General features: G+C 42.3%; 1 protein-coding gene across 1 annotated transcript in view; it reads left to right on the top strand.

Annotated features, from left to right (window-relative positions):
- Window positions 1-20914, top strand: part of C3 (complement C3) — a 68855-nt gene that overhangs the window by 16279 nt on the left and 31662 nt on the right. Inside the window, exons 8-20 of the mRNA XM_063294380.1 lie at window positions 527-629; window positions 1013-1133; window positions 3509-3624; window positions 3965-4111; window positions 13339-13548; window positions 13677-13871; window positions 14109-14270; window positions 14372-14501; window positions 15214-15288; window positions 16275-16475; window positions 17969-18080; window positions 19579-19664; window positions 19769-19908. Coding sequence (XP_063150450.1) covers window positions 527-629; window positions 1013-1133; window positions 3509-3624; window positions 3965-4111; window positions 13339-13548; window positions 13677-13871; window positions 14109-14270; window positions 14372-14501; window positions 15214-15288; window positions 16275-16475; window positions 17969-18080; window positions 19579-19664; window positions 19769-19908 — 1798 coding nt within the window. The remainder of the gene's footprint in view (window positions 1-526; window positions 630-1012; window positions 1134-3508; window positions 3625-3964; window positions 4112-13338; window positions 13549-13676; window positions 13872-14108; window positions 14271-14371; window positions 14502-15213; window positions 15289-16274; window positions 16476-17968; window positions 18081-19578; window positions 19665-19768; window positions 19909-20914) is intronic.

The following is a 20914-nucleotide window of genomic DNA, read 5'->3' as shown; positions in this document are numbered from 1 at the left end:
TGATAGCGAGGGAGAGCGGTCAAACCCTTTATTCGGGGAAGTTACAATCCAAACAAAAAATGCCCCCAATCCCACTCTCCCATTATTTAGGAAGTAAAAATATATATCATTCAGCAAACTTTAACTCTTAGGTATTTTAATGGTTGATTTTAATTGAATTAAGGTTTTAATTGTGGTATGTTTTCTACTTTGTACTTTTTATTCTTGCAAGCCACCTTGAGTGTTGGAATGAACAGAAAGGTGAGGTATAAATTTGGAAATAAGAAAATAAAATGGGCAGGTGGGTGAAGGGACTGACTTCACCATTTCCCCCCTCAAGTCCTGTTTTCTCCTGCCCAACAGAAGTGGCAAGGGCTTGGAGAAAAGTGCCTGAATCAACAGAACAGAGGAAATAAGGTAGCCGTGAGAAATAGGTCAGCTCCCTCACTGATGTGCCCCTCCATTTGCACACCTCTTGTGTCAAGGAAGACCGATATGAAAAGCAAGCGTGTATAATTTGGCCTTTATTTTCATGCTGTCATTACAGGTACCTGTATGGGAAGAGAGTAGAAGGTGTGGCCTTTGTCCTCTTTGGAGTGAAAATAGATAATGAGAAAAAGAGTATTCCGGACTCACTCAAGAGAATTCCGGTAAAACGTAACAGGGGTGTTTGTGTGTAGCAGTGTGTTTGTGGATTTGCGTGTCAGCCCCACTAGGTAGACCAGACCACAGACTCAATTCCCCAAGGAGGCTAAAACTACTTTTACTGACATTGGCTATAGCAACAGAATCTTGCAAGTCTGATTGTGCTGTAGTTCCCTCTCCTTCATATAATTCAGTGAATAAGGGAGTGCCTGCCTGAGCCCCTTCCGAATGTTATCCGGAAGTTCTGGACTTGAACCATATTTTACCCCTTGCCGCCTTGGCAACAGAGCTTGCATATCTCCATCAAGATCATCTTCCCTACTCTCTACATTGTGACAGACCACTTGATTTCCATCCTTATTTTTATTTGTTTTTCTTTTATTTTCAGATTGTTGATGGAGATGGGGAAGCAGTACTAGCAAGACATACGCTGCGTTCCCGATTTCAAAATCTCAATGAGCTTGTTGGGCATTCTCTGTACGTCTCTGTAACAGTGATGACAGAATCAGGTGAGCAGAGGTGGGAGACGAGAGGGGTTGATTGTTTATTTGAATACAAGCATGCTACACCTTTAAAAATTAACAGATGAGAATTTTAAAAATCAGGGACTTCAAATAACTAAATAAAAGAAAACATACCATCACCACAATACATGACTGATTTGTGATACCATTTTTAAATCCTCCCTTTCACGATGATTATTCATCTTTATCCACAAAATCCATAACACTGTTGTGGGCATAACAAATGCATCTTAATTGGTTCTGAATGTTTAGTAAAGTGAATGGAATATTTCCAAATAGATTAAAAGAGATGTTATACCCCAAATCCTGCATTTTATGTATTGTATCCATTAGCTTTTCCATTAAAACTGTTTCTATCATTTGGAGTGTTGGGTCTAAATTTGGAATATTAGCGTCCTTCCATTTCTGTGCTATAAATATTCCTGTTGCCACCAGCATAAATCCGATCTTGCCTTTGTTTCTAATATTTTCATTTTCTCGTTGAAACATTAATAAAATACTTCATTGCTAGAACAGATGGTATGCAGATCTTATGTATGTCCCTAACCATTTCTCAAAATGTTGGATCTTTGGACAATGCCACCAGATGTGTCAGTTTGTGCCAATTATATAGTCCTCAAATTTTTGTTAAAAAATTGTAGAATGATATGAATTTCCTAATCCTTCCAGAGATAGATCATAATGGTTTCTGCCTCCATAAAGCATTCTGTTTTATATTCTCAATAGTTTTTCCAAGCTCTTATTCCTATAGATGTTTTATAGCCTGAGACTGCATTCTGGAAACCATTAATAATACTGTATAAATTTTTGACATGCTCCTTTGGTATTTTCCTTTAGATCAAAAATTATTGTTTCAAAGCCAGTGAGGGGGCATCAACCTTTTTTCTTTTTATTTTCATGTTTAACAAATGATAGAATGTGTACCTATTATAGCCAATGTAGTCCTGGAGCATTAGGTCTCTGACTTATCTCTATATCAGAAATTGTTTCTCCATTTATAAAACAGTCCTATAATGTCTATAAACTTGCCTTTGCCCATCTATTTGAGCTGCTTTTAAATTCTCTGGAAGAGATTGATGTCCTGTTAGGGGCATTAGTGGGGAAGGTTATGGTGCTAATATTTCACATCCCTTTTGCCAAATTTCAATAATAGAGTCCAAAAAGGGATTTTGTCAATTTTCTTCATGCAGGTTTAAATCTATACTCTTGTTTAGGGTTACATCCAGGCTTTGTTGTATACACATGCTTTCTGAAGCATTTTAATGGAAACAGTATGTCTAGTTGGGAAGCCATAAAATAAAACAATATATTAAGAAATCCCCACTTCACCTCTTCTGAAGTTTTAAGATACACTAATTGTCCTATCTTAGAGCAAAGAACCACGCTGAGATGGTAGCTTGAGTCTCTAGTGCTTGTTCTACTCTACTGGACAGAAAATCCTGCCAAACTGAAAGGCCGTGGGAAACCCACACAGACTAAACCCAAAAATCAAGGCAGGTCTGCTCTGAGTTTCTTTGAAGGAAGGTTCAAAGTCTCTAAACTACACATGCCTTTTCCCCCCTGGATAGGGGCTTCCTCCTGCTCACCATCAGTACTCATGACACTAATTTTCTCTTTATATGTGGCCTTATTTTGAGTACAAATTTTGTGAATGTTTTTTGCTGTGAAGTTGGAGGTTTCCTAGATATGGAGAGAGATAATGTTGAAAAATATATAATAATTTAGGTTGTATAATCATTTTTGAGGATGCGGTTTTCCCTCAGATATATAGGTTTTATGTGCCATCATTTAAGACAAGGGGTTTCAAACTGTTCCTTGAAACCCTGTGGATCTATGAAAATTTGATGGGGGTTCAGTGAGATGCTAAGGGCAAAAAAGGAGAGCGAGAAAGAAAACGAGAAAACGAGACATCCTTTGGTTGTTTTTGTTTTTTTAACTAACAGGTTCCTTGGTCTGAAAAAGTTTGAAAATTCATGTTGTAATGTATTATGAACTTAAATTGATATACTAGGTATAGTAAACTCTGGCAATATGGTTTTGGTTTCATTTCACTTTTGATTGCCAGGAGTAATTTGCTACATTACTTTTTCTTACTTCTTAAGTTCTTATTAGTACCACTTACATGGCCAGGATAATAAAGCTTAGGATCAGCAGATAATATGATGCAAAGGGGTTTTCTGGGGGGTGGGGAAGGAGAGAGAGAGAGAGAGAGAACTTTCAAACTGTTTGTGTACTGGATTTATTAGGTTTGGAGCAAATAGTGACACCGCCCCTGCTTCAAAATCTTTGCCGGATTTTTCTCTTGCACTTCTGAATTTGATTTCCTATTTTAACTTGCATTCCTTCTTTTCGTTTTGTAGGCAGTGATATGGTGGTGACTGAGCAAAGTGGCATTCAGATTGTGACCTCTCCCTATCAGATCCACTTCACAAAAACCCCCAAATATTTCAAGCCAGGAATGCCATATGAACTGACGGTAATAGAAATGTCCTGTCAAAAAATCACAGCAAACACATTGGCAATACCTTCCTCCACCTTACTGGGTTTCTGAAGAGCTGTACAGACTTGGCTGTTCAGGATACATTTGGGGATGTGGAAGTTTAGCTTACCACAGGGTTGGCGCTGCCACTGCAGATTGATTGATTCACTGACTGATTGATGTTTGTATACTACTGTAGAAGTTTTGGTATAGTGTATCTGCATAGAACTTACAGGAGTTTAGTGACAAAAAAAGCCTTAGTAAATCAGTAAACGGATTTAGATTCAGAGGAAACGGCTATGTTCCATGCTGAATCACCTCTTCTGGATTGTTTTAGGTGTATGTCACCAACCCTGATGGCTCGCCAGCTGCCAAAGTACCGGTGGTATCAGAGCGCATTCATGCTGAGGCAACTACTTTGAACGATGGGACTGCTAAGCTCATCCTGAACACACCACTGGACATTCAAACGCTACAGATCACTGTAAGTCACTCTGACATTCTATTAAATTCCATTCAGGTACTATGTTTGAACAGAACCAAAACAGCCGTTGACTGGAATCCTAGTGATCTTCCAGGTTGGCACCCCTCGTTTTTTTCAATTTGGTGTAAGGCCTGTGTTTCTATGAATAAAGTTCAGACTGAAACCACTTATTACCATTTTGTGTGCCCTAACTCTACTTTGCAGTAGGATAGTGTGGAATCAAATGCAGGACCCAGAGCAAATAATCAAGGCTGAACTGCAGTGTTTATTAAACAGGGTGCACTGGAGGGGTCCTCACCAAGATGGTGGATGCCTCCCCCTGCAGACAAAAGAAATGCACTGAGATTTATACATTACAGAAAAGGAAATGATGTAAGCATACATACTCATACGATGATGCAGGCATACATATGTACTCATAAGCAATAGATCTCAAGTTACTTTCTGTCCTGCTTATCTACTTTGAAGAAAGCCATTGTTGTAATGTTCTGACACAGCTGACTCAATAAAATTCTGACTCATGCATCCAGATGAAATGCAGATTTCAGATTTATTGATGTGTACTAAAAAGTTCTCACACAGCTACCTGATAAAAGACACAGGAACGTCAAAACCTCCTCCACACTCCCCGCCTTTCCCCTTAACAGTCCAGCATTCCACTCCTGGCTGGCTGATACGACCTTGGATTTCTTCTCACTCTCAACAACTCCCCCCCCCCCATCCGGACCTTGAGATTTGTTGCTTCAATGGCAGAGAACACAATCAACAGATCTAACAACTCTTTGATTGTGGGTTCTGACATACTGCGTGTCCTGAAAAAAAAGGTATCTAATATGATTAATACAGAGAAATTATCAAGCAAAAGAATTAAGGTTTAGACTTGCTAGAATACTTTGCATGAAACTCGTTTACAAGATCTGGAGCCCTCACATGACAGCTATCCACCCACTCCTGGTCCTGAAAATGTTTCCACTGGATTAGATATTGAAGTTTGCCCTGATGTTTTCTGGACTCTAAAATTTCTTTCACTTCAAAATGCTGTTCTCCACTGATCATGAGGGGAGCTGGTGCCGGGGTTTCAGGATGCCACTGAGGAGCTTCATGCAGATGTTTCAGAAGGCTGCAATGAAAGACAGGATGGATCCTTTTCAGATTTTTGGAGAGTTTTAGCCTCACAGTTACTGGGTTGATGATTTGTTCAATTTCAAAGGGTCCCACAAACTTCAGGCCTAGTTTTCTAGACTGCTGCAATGATCTTAAATTTTTTGCAGACAAATATACTTTCTCTCCCACCTTAAATTTCCATTCTGGAGGCCTTTTGTTGTCAGCGTATTTTCTGTAAGTGTCCTTGGCCTTTTCAAGGGTTATTTGAATTACTGGCCATTGGGCACATATCTGTTTCATCCACTCGCTAGCAGCATGGGATACAGTTGGTTGCTGTGGTAGTTCGGGGATGGGTACGAAGTCTTGGCCATATACTTCTTGGAAAGGAGACAGTCCTGTACTTTGGTGAATAGAATTATTGTAAGCAACCTCAGTAAAGGGCAATAAATCCACCCAGTTATCTTGTTGGTAACTTATGTAACATCTTAAGAATTGCTCTAAAGTAGAGTTCAATCATTCACAAACTCCAGCCAATTCTGGATGATGCGAAGATGATAAGGCTTGGGTAGACCCCACCTCTCTTATAAATGATCTCCAAAGTATATGGGGACCCCGATCACTCACAATCCTATTGGGTATGCCATGCAGGCAGTATACATGCTGAATAAAGAGCTTTGCTAGCTGTTTTGCAGTTGGCATACCTGCACATGTGCTTGCTTAGAGAACAGATAAAATGTGCTTGCTTAGAGAACAGATCAGTTACTACCCAAATCACAGTTTTCTTTCTGCTTTCTGGCAACTCCCCTATAAAGTCCATTGCAATCTCTTTCCAGGGTGTGGTGGGATTAGCCATTGGCTGCAGCAACCCTTGTGACTTTCCTCCTTTCTTTTTAGAGGCTGCACAAACTGGGCAGCTGGCCACATAGTCCTTTACATCTTGTCTCATGTTAGGCCACCAAAATTGTTTGCGAATTAAATGCAAAGTCTTTACCAGTCCAAAATGCCCAGCTGACTTGGCATCGTGGCTGCGTAACAATACCTCCCTTTGAAAGGTTGCAGGTACATAAATCTTATTTTCCAACCACCAGAGTTCCTCTCTTTCTGATAATAAAGGGAATCTTTATTAGTGCACAGCCAGGGATCATTCTGAAGTTCCTTAATTAGGTTCTGTTTTACGTCACCAGACACTTTCTGTTTCGTTGTTGTCTTCTTCGCCTGCCTCCTTGTAACTACCAAGCCCAGTTGTTGCTTAGGAAACACAGTGTCTATTACCTCTTCCTTTTGGCTATTATGTTGGGGAAGGAGCGACAGTGCATCTGCCAAAAAATTTTTCCCCCCAGGGAGATACTTCAAAGTGAAATTGAATCCGCTGAAAAACTGTGCCCACCATATTTGCTTGGCAGTTAGTTGCTGCCTTGTTTTTAAAGCTTCCAAATTCTTATGATCAGTCCACACTTCAAAAGGTTGTGCAGCCCCCTCCAATAGGTGTCTCCAAGTTAACAGAGCCCAGCGCACAGCAAATGCTTCCTTTTCCCAAACATGCCACCTGCGTTCTGTTTCACTAAACTTTTTTGACAAATAGGCACATGGCTGCAACTCCCCCTTTACATTTTCCTGCAACAACACTGCTCCAATTATGACGTCCAATGCATCTGCCTGAATGACAAAGGGTTTAGTGGGATTGGAATGATACAGGATTGGTTCAGCAGTGAACAACTGCTTTAAATTGTCAAATGCTGCCTGGCATTTGGGAGTCCACTTTAGCAATACCCCGGGGCTTTTAGTCCTTTTTGCTTCTCCAATCCCTTTCGTCTTTAATAATTCAGTCAGTGGTAATGCAATTTGCACAAATTGTGGGATGAACTGGCGGTAGAAATTCGTGAACCCTAGGAAACTTTGTAATTGTCTCCTAGTTTTAGGGGCCGCCCATTCTAACACATCTGTGACTTTAGTGGGATCCATCTTGATGCCCTTTTCAGACACCCTACACCCCAAATAATCCAGTTGGTTCTTATGGAATTCATACTTAGACAGTTTAGCATACAACTTAGCATCCCTCAATTTTTCCAGCATCTTGCGCACCAGCTGGATGTGCTCTTGTTCACTTTCTTATAGATTAAAATGTCATTGAGACACATCAAACAACCTTTGTACAAATGTTAATGTAACACCTCATTTATCAACTGCATGAATACTCCAGGACCCCACTTCAACCCAAACGGGAGAACCGGGTACTCATAGCTCCCCAAAGGGCAATTAAAAGCAGTCTTCCACTCATCCCCTTCTCAAATTCACACTCTGAAATACACGTCCCTTAGGTCCAACTTTGTGAAGATCTTCCCCTTTGACAAATGAGACAATAAGTCCTTCATTAGGGGCAAAGGATACTGGTTTGAACTGCAAATGCCATTCAGGCCTCTGTAATCGGTGCATAATCTCAAAGACCCATCTTTCTTTGTTCTGAAACGCACAGGGGCAGCCAAGGGAGAATTGGCTGGGCGAATAAATCCCCTTTCCAGATTCTTGTCTATGAACTCCTATAGCACTTTCTGCTCTTTCAAAGACATAGCATACATTTTGGGTTTGGGGAGCTTCGCTCCTGGTTCAATTTCTATTGCACAGTCTGTCTTTCAATGGGGGCATAGTTGATCACATTCGGCCTCTCCAAACACCTCCTTTGAATCCCGGTAGGGTTCGAGAATTAATTCCTCATCAATTGTTCCAACCCTCTCCACCTCTGTTGACATTGTAGCCAATTTCCCCACAGCCTCCCTTGCTTCTTCCTCCAATTATCCCATGTACAGTCCATCTTTAAATTGAATGCTTCCGGCCACCCAATCTACTTGGGGGTTGTGAGCCTTCAGCCAAGGCACAATATTATTGAATAATTAGCTATGGCTGCAATTATAAATTGGAAAATCTCTCAGAGGGTGCCCACTCTCATTTCCACTTCCTCAGTACAGAACATTGCAGAGCCCCCAGTAGCCTCAGAGCCATCCAGTTGGTTAAACACTATAGGCTCCTTCAATTTCTGGACTCTCAATCCCAGCCCACTTACTATTGCAGGGTGAATCAAACATTTAGCACACCCCGAGTCCACCAGCGTGTTTAAATCTGCACTCTTATTTTTTTTTAGAGTCCTTAACTGTACCCCCCTCCCACCATGCCATTATCTCCACTCACCACTGCTCTGTCATGCCCCTTCTGTCCAGCCTGCCTGCTGGCGCCCGTGAAGGCAGGCCTTAGTCGTTTCCCGCCGGTGACTGGTTTTCATCTGAGGAATCCACTTCAGAGGCCTCTGAACTGATGGCCAGCTGCAGCGCTTCGCTGTCCACTGCTGCTTTTCCCTTAGCGACAGGAGTCTTGGTTGGCTTGGGCTTTGACTTTGGCGATGGGGTGGGGGGTCAGCTGGAACAATCCACAGCTCGATGGCCTCTTTGCCCACATTTAAAACATAATCCTTCCTTCAATCAATGTTCCTTTTCCTCACCCCAAGTTCTTCTCAATGACGCCCTTGGGGCTGTGCCCCCCTGCAGGGCTGGTTTCTTGATAGGCACTTGAATCTGTCACTGCTTCTTTAAGTGAATTTGCTGAGCCTCCACCATCCCAGCCAGACAAATCCATTCTTTTAAGGTCTCTGGTTCGCCTCTGGCCAGGCATCGGTCTAGGATGTCAGGCTGTAATCCATTCTGGAAAAATTCCACCTTAAGCGACTCTGGCCAGTCAATTAGATTCCTTGCTAGGCTTCTAAATTCCATAGCATACTCCATCACTGACCAATTCCCTTGCCTCAGGAACTGTAGACTGGCTTTAGCTTTTATCCGTGTGAAAGGGTCTTCAAACCGGTCTCTTAGAGCTGTCATAAGGTCATCAAAATTCCTCAGCTCTGGGGCCCTGGTGTCATGCAAAGCTACAAACCATTTGGAGGCTTCTGCTTCCAGATGCGTGGACACGTATCTAACTTTTGCTCCCTCAGAATGAAAAGTGTCCCCAAATTCCTCCATAAACCCACTCACATGCACCAGGAAACACATCAACTCATTCAGGTCCCCTCCGAACTTCAGCTTCAGGTCATAGAATGCTTTCGGGCTCCTGGAATGTCGCCTCAGTCTTGGTGCTGGCTGGATCCGAACTCACCTCTTTGCCTGCCGACCTATTGGTGGATCTGGCCCTGCCACTTCCTCTCCCTCCTCTTGGGAAGGCTCTGACTCTCTTGATTCATCCCCCGACCCAGCTGTCGACGGACCACTTTCTGGGATTGGTGTTGATCGGGTTAGATGACTCACTAGGCTGTCCACCAACTCTTTCAAGCTGGCTATTGTAGTTGCCACAGACTGCATTTCATGCTCTAGTCTCGTTAGCCTCCAGTCGGTCATTAGGTCTTGGCTCCTTACTTCCTGTTGAGTAGACCTCCATCTCGCTGGCATTCGCTCCATTCCGTCTCCCACCCCAAATGTCCAGCCAGGCTTGGATTTACGCAGGAGCTCCTTTCCCTCGTGCTCCTCAGAATCTGGGGAGGGAGGCCGGCCAGCTGGGAGCTTTCGAGCCTTCGGCTTGGCCCCCTTCTCCTTGACTTTCCCACGAGCTCTTGTAGTTATCGAGGTCCCGGCCACTGCTTCCTCCTCTGCCATCGGCCTCTCCGACTTGGCCCGCTTGGTTTTTTCCACTTCAGCCAAATGGAACAGGGAAACGTTGGCTTTCCTCAGAGATGAATTCTCCGGGTAAAGCTGTATGATTTTTAGTCGTGGCTTTATGTAAAGTTCTGACACAGTTGACTCAATAAAATTCTGACTCATGCATCCAGTTGAAATGCAGATTTCAGATTTATTGGTGATGTGTACAGATGTTAAGCAAAAAGCCATGACTAAAAAAGTTCTCACACAGCTACCTGATAAGAGACACGCAGGCACGTCAAAACCTCCTCCACACTCCCCCCCCACTTTTCCCTTAACAGTCCAGCATTCCACTCCTGGCTGGCTGGTACGGCCTTGGATTCCTTCTCACTCTCAACAACTCCCCCACCCCCCCAGTCCGGAGCTTGAGATTTGTTGCTTCAATGGCAGAGAACACAATCAACAGATCTAACAACTCTTTGATTGTGGGTTCTGACACAATCAGTGGGAAGAAGGGAGGGAGCAAACTTCCTGAGTACAGAGATTCACTGGTTGCTTTGGGAATGTCCTGATAAAAATTAGCAGAAGCTGCAGAAGCTGGTGTGAGATAGTTCCAAGGTTGTCTGCCACATTCCTTTATGTTTCAATTTGGTTTAAACGGGACCACTCATCTGAAAGCTTATTTTCCTCACACCCGATTTCATAACTCTGGTATCATCCAATCTGCTGTGCTATACCACAACCATTCAAAACGATAAACGCAGCTCTGCCCCTTTGGATATGAGTGTGATGTCACTCTGCATATACAAAAGGAGAAACGCTTGTATCACAAGAGTGCAATGCTGCTGTTGTCTAGCCCATTTACCTCCCCCATAGCTGCTGCTCTTCAGGGCCACCACAACCTGGTGTGCGAATTGTGCGCTGCCCAATGGTGCCGCATGAGGGAGGGGTGTCGGTTGCAAGTTGAAAAGGAAGCGAGGGGGATACAGTATCAATAACATTGGCTCGCCCTCTTTGCCCATGCACAGTCAGCCGCTGAGACCAGCGACAGGACCTATACTCGCGTCCCAGCAAGCCCATGCATGGTTTTTGCTATACAATTATATTTCATAAATTTGGAATATTAACTATGTTTTTGGGGGGTGCTAAGTGGAATTCTGCAGAAGGGCACCTTGGATGCCAGGAGCAGCCCTGCTGTTGCTCATGGGGGAACAAGTGATGAATTGTGCATCCTGACGTTGTGATGCAAACTCTGTTCTTTCTGCACTTTTGTAGGACAGTGCAAGCGAGTGTGAAAGGCAAAGCAAGGAAGTTTGCACTGTGATGTCATTATGCAAATTTTGCCATCGTAGAGTCATCCTGGCTAGGAATGGACGCCTATACTTTATGTGTGTGTGCTAGTGTAAGGGGGATCATTTTACATTGGTTGGTAGCTGTATATTTGGGTCTGTTTCTGTTGAGTTGAATGTAATATAATGACAATCCTCCTTCATCTTCTTTTCTTTTGACAAGGATCACCAGACGATGCAAAAGTTAGCTGATCAGGATATATTGTGTGGTCTGGTGACATTTATAAAAAGAAAGGAAGCTGGGGAAATAAATGTCCTTGTGCAGCTTCTAGTGCACTGGGTTTTTTTTTTAAGGGTAAAGAAACAGAAAACAGACCCCCTGCAGAAATACCACTCAAAATAAAATGATTTCTCCCCTTTTCTCAGTATTAAGAAATACAGATTTTTTTTTCACAGGAGCAATGGTTCCTACAAATGCTGAGTCCCTGATTTGGCTTGGCATTAAATATCCAATTTGCCTTTTTGTATCCAGTTCATCATCCCATCTGGTCTTCAGGCTGCAACTCACTTTGCAATTGTCTTGTTTTAACCAGATGTGCCCCCCCAAACATCCTTCTTATCAGCTTCTCCATTGACGGAGAGTGAAAGCATTTATTGCAGAACTGAACCCGAGTATGTTAAGCCTGGTAACAGAATGCAACAGATCCTTTGCTTTCTGAGCACCCTCATCAAGCAGCGTGTAGCAGACACAGAGCGCCAGCTGGATTTAGCCAGGTCCCCAACCTTAATTGCCAGTGAATCCAGCAGTTATTCTGCCTCCCCTATGACATACTTAACTAAACTCGAGGTACCCAACCATCGGAGGGCCTTCACTCTGGCACGATGTCACGCCCTCCCCTCAGCTGTCCTTGAAGGTCGATACAGGAAGGCTCCTTCCCCAGAGAGACAACGCCCCTGTGACTCTCCTCACATAGAGACAACAGAGCACGTGCTCCTCCGGTGCCTGTATTACAGAGACAGTCAAACTAGCCTCATCGTACCATTATTGCATAAATACCCAGGGCTCTCGGGATGATTGTACATCTCCCTGCTGCTGTCAGATACCAACCCTGCTGCAACATACAATGTTGCCAGGTTCTGCGCAGCAGCGCTTAAAATTTGCCAGATGATGGCCGGTGCCACAAACTAGCATTTAATCTTAACTTATTAGAGCGCTGTATTTCCAGATATACTAACCTTTATGCTCCCCCACATTCATCTAATGCTCCTACCCCTCCCCTAGATTTTTTTCCTTTCCTTTTCCTTTTCCTTTTCCTCTAGACTTTTGTGTTTTAGCTTTTTATATTAGATTTTAATGTATTTTCTATTTCTGTGTTTTAGCTTTTTATATCAGATCTTAATGTATTTCTGTCTTTTAATTTCTTATATTAGATTTTAATGTACCTTCTATGTTTTAACTGACTGTACCCCTCCTTCCTTATGGTGGTCTTTGACCGTGATAAAATCCGTTTGTTTGTATTTTCTGAACAACTGCAATATTCTGCTTCTGAAAGAAGATGCAACAAAGACCCAATTACAGGATAGCATTTGCAACACCCATAGTACCGTGGAGGGTTTTTTTTTCCCCGAAGATGCAGATCACATAAAAGGGATCTCAGATCTTTTATGAATATAGCATGCTAGCCAGTTCCTATCGCGTTGGCACAAATGGCAAAACTGACAGCACCGATAAAAGAAAATAGCGTGACTGGATTTGTTTCTACTTGGAGAATGCTTTTGAACTTTTTGCTTCTAACGGAAAAAAACGAAGTTTTGATTTTGGGCTTTGATGATTAAATTGTTTGTTTTTATGGAAATAATGTTAGCCAAGGCTTAACTAATGGTAAGAGATTGAATTAGTATAATAAGCATTTATATCTATGTTGGAGAAGGTCGGAAGTCACCTTCCTCTTATATTTTCTTGCTATATCTGCACTTTCTTAGTTTTTCTTTTTTCTTTAATTCTGTACTCAATCTTTTCTGCATTCTGTATTTTGCATTTTAACTTTACTTTGAAATTCTAATGAAGTTCTTATTAAAAAAAAAGGATGCTAACCAGTTCCTCTTTAGCCATTACTGTCTTCTTTCAGCAGTCTTCCTGTGGACATCCCTGAGTGATAGCCTTAAAAGGATTCATAGTTGCTTCATGATTGGGTTAATCCTTCACACTTACCCTGTCTAGGTTAAAACCAACCATGCAGAGCTGCCAAGAGATCGCCAGGCATCAAAATCCATGTCAGCCACAGCCTACCAAACCCAGGGAGGATCTGGAAACTACCTTCATTTAGCCATTACATCTACAGAGATTAAGCCTGGAGATAATTTACCTATCAATTTCAATTTGAGGGGCAATGCACAGTCACTGAACACGATCAAGTATTTCACATACATAGTAAGTATTATAGACTTCCTGCTGAGGAAATCCGGGGGCTGCATTTCAATTCATCTTGTAGCCTTGAAGCTATTGGCCTAAGCTATCATTGCTAACCTTTCCATTAATCAGTATTTGTTCACCCTCAGATTTTGACCAAAGGGAAGATATCCAGGATTGGCAGGCAACCCAGGATAGCTGGACAGAATCTGGTGACCATGACTCTGCGCGTCACTCCAGAACTCATCCCTGCCTTCCGATTTGTGGCTTACTACGAAGTGGGGAACAACGAAATTGTGGCTGACTCTGTCTGGGTGGATGTGAAGGATACCTGTATGGGAACGGTAGGTCGATCTTTCCACTGGTTTCCTTAGCAATGCTGGGAAGCCCCTTGTTATAGCTGCCTTAGAAGTGCATAAACCAGATGTGGTCATTTTACAGGATTTGAATGGCATTTTCCCCAAAACATTTCTTTCAGTTCAGATACAAAAAGCCTACTATTTTTCCCCTCTGGCAACATCTGAACAGGCATTTTTCCTGTCTGTTTGAGACTTGAGGTATTCTTTGCTTTGTTTAAACAGCTGGTTGTGAAAGGGGCATCTGCAAGAGACAACCGAATACATGAGCCAGGAGATTCAATGAAAATCAAATTGGAAGGGGATCCAAATGCTCGGGTCGGTCTTGTGGCTGTGGATAAAGCAGTATATGTTCTCAATAAAAAGCATAAGATTAGCCAAACTAAGGTAAGGCCAGAGATGTCTTGATCTAGGAACACTTAGCTTTCAGGAGTTTTCCAACCTGCAAATTACTAGACAGGAACATTTTTTCCTGTTATGTGCACTAGATATGGGACACAGTGGAAAAGAGTGACATTGGCTGTACAGCTGGCAGTGGCGTGAATCAGCTGGGTGTGTTTGAAGATGCTGGACTGGCCCTGGCAACCAGCATTAAGCTCACCACCAAACAAAGATCAGGTATTTGGGGGATGGATGCTACTGTCTGGGAGATGGCAGAGGTTTTGATGGGAAAAATCCAGTTGGGCAAATGCTCCACCAAATGCTCCTGGTACCATATGACCTGAAAAGTACGTTTCAGCATCTGAAGCAGAGACTATTGGCATTTGGGTTCTTGAACTGCATGCCACTGCTGCAACATCTTCCACTAAGCAATTATTCAAACATGTAGGACAAATTCCAGAGCACTGTTTCTAAGGGGGGAGGGTGCTGTTGTGCAGGCATCCTACTTTATTCCTAGGAGGTTAGGAGGCGTCCAGGCCCTGTAATCCTCCGCTAGCATTTTCCGACTACTTCCATCATTCTTATTTCTAGAAAAAAATCCAGCAAAACATGAAATAGCTGGAGATGCTTTTTCTTCAACTCGGACCCCGTGAGGAGTTGAGCTACGCCTCCCAACATACTGCAGCTTCCCAGCTCCAAAGCCCACTGCTTTCCCTTGGCAATGCTGGTCACTGGAAACAGATTAGATATGGATCCAGGTGACACATAATTAAAGCTTCAGATTGCATCTCGAGTCTTAGATGGGAGGAAGTCCCACAGAAGGCAGCCGAACTGACTTTTCAGTAAACCCATTGTAAGATTAATCTCCACAGGAATTAGGGCTGAATGTTATCTTCTTACCTGAAAGAATAATAGTTTGTTCCTGCCTCCTCTCCCTTGCCTCGTTGAGATGCGAAGTGTCCTCAGCCTGAAAATCGGAGGAATCGCCGCTCTGTCCTGCTGCTTGACAGCAAGACAAGCAAAGGTATGTGACAAATGACAAAGTTGCGGTTTACTCTGAGCTAACAGGATACAGCTGTACTGTAGTCCATTTGCACTGATCAGGAAATGGACAAAGGAATAGAAGAATATTACCCCTATTCAACTTTGCTGGGGAATGCAAGTATTAGAAAGTAATTGTCGGCACTCTTAGGTGGTTCCCTCTTTCCCTTCTTTCTCAAGCAAGAGGGCAGAAGAAAAATAGTTTCTGTTAAAGAGGAACGTTCTTATCTTATGAACATCCCTGGGGTTTTGAGTTCTGAGTGTAACAGAGAAGGAGTAATTAAATGGCCCACTAGTTTAAAGTAGAACATAAGTGGTTCCAGCTAAGGAGGTCACATTGTACACGCAAAAGTTCTAAGCATTGCTCTTCAAGCGTTCTCGGATAGCAGCACTGATCAAGAGTTGCTCTTGGTGAGGAGGAAGCAACCAATGGGCAGTGAGCTACAAGCAGCCCCCAAACCAGGAGCCTCTGTGGGGATGCGTGTGTGTCAAGATGGCAGCTGCAACTGTACAGTCAAAGCTCTGCCCCGTTTTATATCCATGGGGCTTCAGTCATCCCCCTTCCTATGGACATCCCTGCCCCAAAGCCTTTTTTGCAACTCCTGAATCACCAGGAACATGGCCCAGAAAAAGCAACAGTAGAACTCCAAAATCTGAAGCATGGTGTCCTTTGTTTCAGTAGAAAACTAAGGATAAATGCATTAACCCTCTAGATACACTGCAACGTTTGATTGATTCTCAAGCATAGAACATGAGTATCAGGCAATACTGCAGCAATAAGCCCTAAAGCAATCTTACAAAAATGGCAATCCATAGTAATTAGTGAAAAGTCAAAGGATGTTCAGCTGTTCCTAGAAGCTGGCTGGGATAGGATAAATGACTAACTTACATTGTCTCCTATTTCCTTTTATGGGTATGACTATGAGAAATAGGCATTTTCTAATGTTTCACAAATTTTGCCCATTGTAGCGGCACAGTTTCAGGATCGAGCCCTGCAGAAATGCTGTGAAGACGGCATGTATGAGAATCCCATGGGGCACAGTTGCGAAAGGCGTGCAAAATACATCCAGGAGGGAGACGCGTGTAAGGCTGCCTTCCTCGAATGCTGTCACTACATCAAAGGGATCCGAGATGAAAAGAAACGGGATCATGAGTTGTATCTGGCAAGAAGTAAGTAGCACGTTCTGGGTTTCTTTAAAAAAGAAACATTCAACGTACAGTAGCTGGGCCATGGAAAACAGCACATAACAGCATCACCAAGGCTTGAAAACCCATTTGGAATATGGGCCTCCCAGTACCTGGGCTCTCTCAATCCCCATCAAGGTTGCGTCAGCGTAGCATAGAGCCATACTCCCACCAGGTCACTGTTTTTAATTGAGCAGACCCAGGAGTCTGCTGCTCCCTCTCAAAGCAACCCGTCACGTTTTTTAAAACATTGCCGAGAAAAGACCTTATGGTTCAGCTAATGCACCAGCAGCTTTTGGGGAGGTCTCAGCAGTTCAAGGATGCTGTTGGTGAAAAATGATTCAGAGGACTTGAGTGAAAAGGTGGCTGTATGGATCTATCTTCAGTTGTACTTTATTCTAGTTGGAAGGATGGGCTATAAATTAAGACCTTGAGTCCATTCCAACATCAAGGGACAATAATTCTGTCCATGTATGAATGAGGTCTGTACGTCATATCGTGGGAATAATGGCTGGAGTCAAAATCCTCTTTCGGGCTTTTGTCTTCTCTGTCTGATTGAAAATTTGTAGTTTCTTAGTTTCATTTTATAAATACATGTTAATCTAATAGAGAATGTAAGATAGGAATGGGAGAAACAGGTTGCTATTGAGCATGAAATAATTACTTACTTATTCCTATCATGTCCTTGCTACTACATCAAATTCATAAGAAACTGTGTGTGATGGAAACAGTCCCCATTACATTACATTACGTTACATTCTGTACTGGTCTTAGCTTTCCACAAAGCAATGTTGCAGCATTGTACCAGTTTGTGTGTTCAGTACATCTGTCAGAGTAACAAGAGAGGGAGAGTATTCCTTGATTAACCAAAATGCAGAGATGCCTCCTATTTTGCTACTTGGAAAATATCTGGCTATCGACCTCTATGTATCTATATCAAATAGAATTATCCCGTTCAGCCAGTGTTCCCATGAACAAGCATTTTCCCAAATAGATCTGAAAATGCATAGGTTGAATTGATGCTAATAAACCCACCTTTTAGAGTGTAGATTGATGAGATCACTGTGTTGACCCAGAGCAGTGGAAATGCCTGATCAGTGATCTATGTAATATAAAGTGGGTCCTTCATTAAGATGCTTCCATATCAGCCTTATGGTGTCAAATGCTACTGACTCTATCAGCCCCGTAAATATTAACCTCTCAGACAAGGTAAAATGGCCTTTTAAAGTTTCTTTTTTCTAGGCCAGCTAGTCTGAGTCAGTTTTCCCACTTCTTGAAGCAACTTCGGAGTAAAAGGTCATTCACAGATTGGTTGGGTTAACGCTTGTGCATAACGCTTTGGCTTTGGCTTAGTATTTTGGGTGTTGTAAAGAACGGTTTATAGTTTACTGCAATATGTGAATCTGCTCACTTGGCTTATTTAATAAAGGATTGTTAAAGAAACAATAGCTTATGCCAGCTTGCTTTCTATTGTCCAGGTGATTTTGAAGATGAATTCATGAAAGATGAGAACATCGTCTCAAGGACTGAGTTTCCTGAGAGTTGGTTGTGGCAAACGGAGCTACTGACCGACCCTCCCAACAGTCAAGGGTATCAGAGCTCTGCTCTCTGTGTTAGCCCACTTTTGAGTCAAAAGGCACATTTAGTGGCTGCGGAATTCACACAGCAAGGGGGATGGTTTCTCCTCCAAGAGGAAAGGATCAGAAAAGGTCCTGAGTGAAACTCAGGGTTTGTTTTTCGCCTCCCTTAGAAGGGGAAAGCTTTTGCTCATTTCTAAGGCAGCAACTTGTCAGTCAGTCTGTCCTTTATTATGGTCAATGACCAGCATGCCACTTCAAAAAAAGTAGAAATTAAAATTTACAACATTAAAAAAATAAAAATAAGCAACTACAACTAAATAATCAATGTGATTGTTTACAGTGGGTTTTACAAATAATAAAACAACATTTTGCCACATTCAAAGAAACTGAATCATGTTGGTCAGTTGTAATGAAACTGAATCCTTACAACTGTCCATAAAATAAATCCGAATGGGCCAGAAATTTAATTACAGTAATAAGGGAAATATAAAACATGGGCATTTGTTTTTTATAAGAATGGCTGTTGGAAGTGTGCTAAAATGTGGTGAAGTTTAGGGTCTCCTAAATTTAGGGATGGATATTTAGTTTTAATATCTTGCTGGTCTGAAAAAGAGAAACTGGCTACTTAAGAAAAAAACATCTCTAGGGGGCTGACAAATATAATTGCCCTTCTACATCCATAAGACGTTGTTTAAGGCTTGATATCCCCTGCTTATAGCCCATCATCAGTAATACATCCTGTGAAAAGCCATAACTCTACAGCTTCTGATAAATTAACCTTAGTCAAGTTGACTCAAAGTTATCAGCCAGGATCAAAGGACCTACTGTAGGTCCACAGGAAAAAACAGTGGTTTCAACCAAAATGGGAATCTACATTGGGATATGCTGGTTTCTACTCTAATCACACCACTTCACGCTGAAGGACCTCATTAGCAGCAAAGATGCCTCCTTCCTCTTTGATTCTACTAAATGGAGTGTAGCAGAAGGAGCAGGAAATGGTAGTTGTGGAGAACGCTGCGTTATAGTTGTTGCCCCCTGGACTAGACTGGTTGGTTGTGCATTGTCTCCCGTCGCAGAACAACTTTGGAAGCTATTGGTAGAATCTAAAGGAAGTGCAGAGAAAGGAAATGCGACATTGAGTCATCAATAAGTTGATTTTGATGTTATGAATAGGTAGAGGGGAATTATATATCCAGCAGCAATCAAATTGCATTGTCACGTCGATTTCCCATATTGTCACGTCGATTTCCCATATTAGAGTGCTTTCAAAGTGAGCATTTTATTATGAAACCACTGTTACAAATGTAGAATTTAATGGGGGAAGTAGCTGATGACAACTTCCATCCAGAACCCTTTTGTGTTTCCCACTGATTCTCAGATCTTTTGGTAGGGAGGGAGGTGCTGTATGATTGGCAGCTCTAGGAGTTGTCTATCTGGTATCAACTTCCAAGTGCACACTGTAATAGCTGTGTGCAGGAATGACACAGCGCCTTTCATTTTGTCCCTAGGATTTCAAGCAAGATAGTGTCTTTTTATCTGAAGGATTCCATCACAACCTGGGAGGTGCTGGCTGTGAGCATTTCACCCACGAAGGGTAAGGAATTAGGGATGATGGAGCTAAAGGTAGCAGTGTGAAAGGCACCTGAGAATCAAAGTAGAATTAATGGTTTGCGGTTTTGCCATTGTCCTTCCTTGCAGGGATCTGTGTGGCTGAACCTTATGAAATAACAGTCATGAAAAATTTCTTCCTTGAACTACGGCTGCCGTATTCAGTAGTGAGGAATGAACAGGTGGAGGTTCGGGCTATTCTGTACAACTATGTCGAACATGATATTATGGTAAGCTTTGGGATTTGGCCACGGGTGTGGGTTTAAAATTAGGAAAGTTGCACGACTTGTGTTGCTGTCCCTCCTTTGACAGCCATAGTTGTATGTATTTCCAAATCTAAGCCACAGCATTTTCTGACCAATAAAAAAGTGCCAGCAATGAAGGGAATTGGTGGGCACATTTGGCTAAGGCTGTTTAGACCAGCGTTTCTTAAACGTTTTGCCCTTCCTCCTTTTAAAAATTGTGGAGGGCTGCAAAAGGGCTTTTATTTGTATGAGTTATATTTATTGATATTTACCGTATTTTTAATTTATTTGTTTATTTAAATTTATATCACTGCCCATGTCCCCCCAACGGGGGATTAAAAATTAAAATGGATGCATTTGTAGAATAGTTATTGAATCATGTAAAAATAACAATATTAAACCCATTAGGTATTAACAAATAAAATATATTTTGTGAAGAAACCCTATTGTTTTAACAAATAACAATAATAATGAGAACAGTAACATTCAGATCAAATCAAAATCAAAATCAAACCCTTATTACGGCTTATGGGCCAGAAAGCACAACAGTAAAATACACAGATTTGTAGTTATTAATCAAACTTCAAAAATTGCAATAAAATGACATAAAATACATTATTACGGTAACTGCAGTACAAACAGCAGTGGCTGTTTGTGCTAAACCTCAACCGTAGGTAGGACGGATACAACAAACGATAGCACAAAATCGGGCAACCTGGAAAGATCTGTCGGGGTCCTGGGCAGGTAAAGCAGAGACAGATGGACATTGTGCTCTCTACCGGGGTGGTTCTTTAAAATGGGATGAATATGTATCTTCCTTGATTCCCTATGGAGAGCAACAAAGAGCAGATGGCTCAGGGATTCCCCAGAGCCATCTCCACACGGACGTATGTAAGCACGGATGAAAAGGGATGTTTTTATACCGTCCCCGCAGAACTGCAGAGGGCAGAGGATCCAACCTGGCCAAGGCGAAAGCCCAACCAAATTTCAG

This window comes from Candoia aspera, chromosome 2 (assembly GCF_035149785.1).
Source record: "Candoia aspera isolate rCanAsp1 chromosome 2, rCanAsp1.hap2, whole genome shotgun sequence".
In the NCBI taxonomy this organism is placed as follows: Eukaryota; Metazoa; Chordata; class Lepidosauria; order Squamata; family Boidae; genus Candoia; species Candoia aspera.
This window is presented reverse-complemented; position numbering and strand designations above follow the sequence as displayed.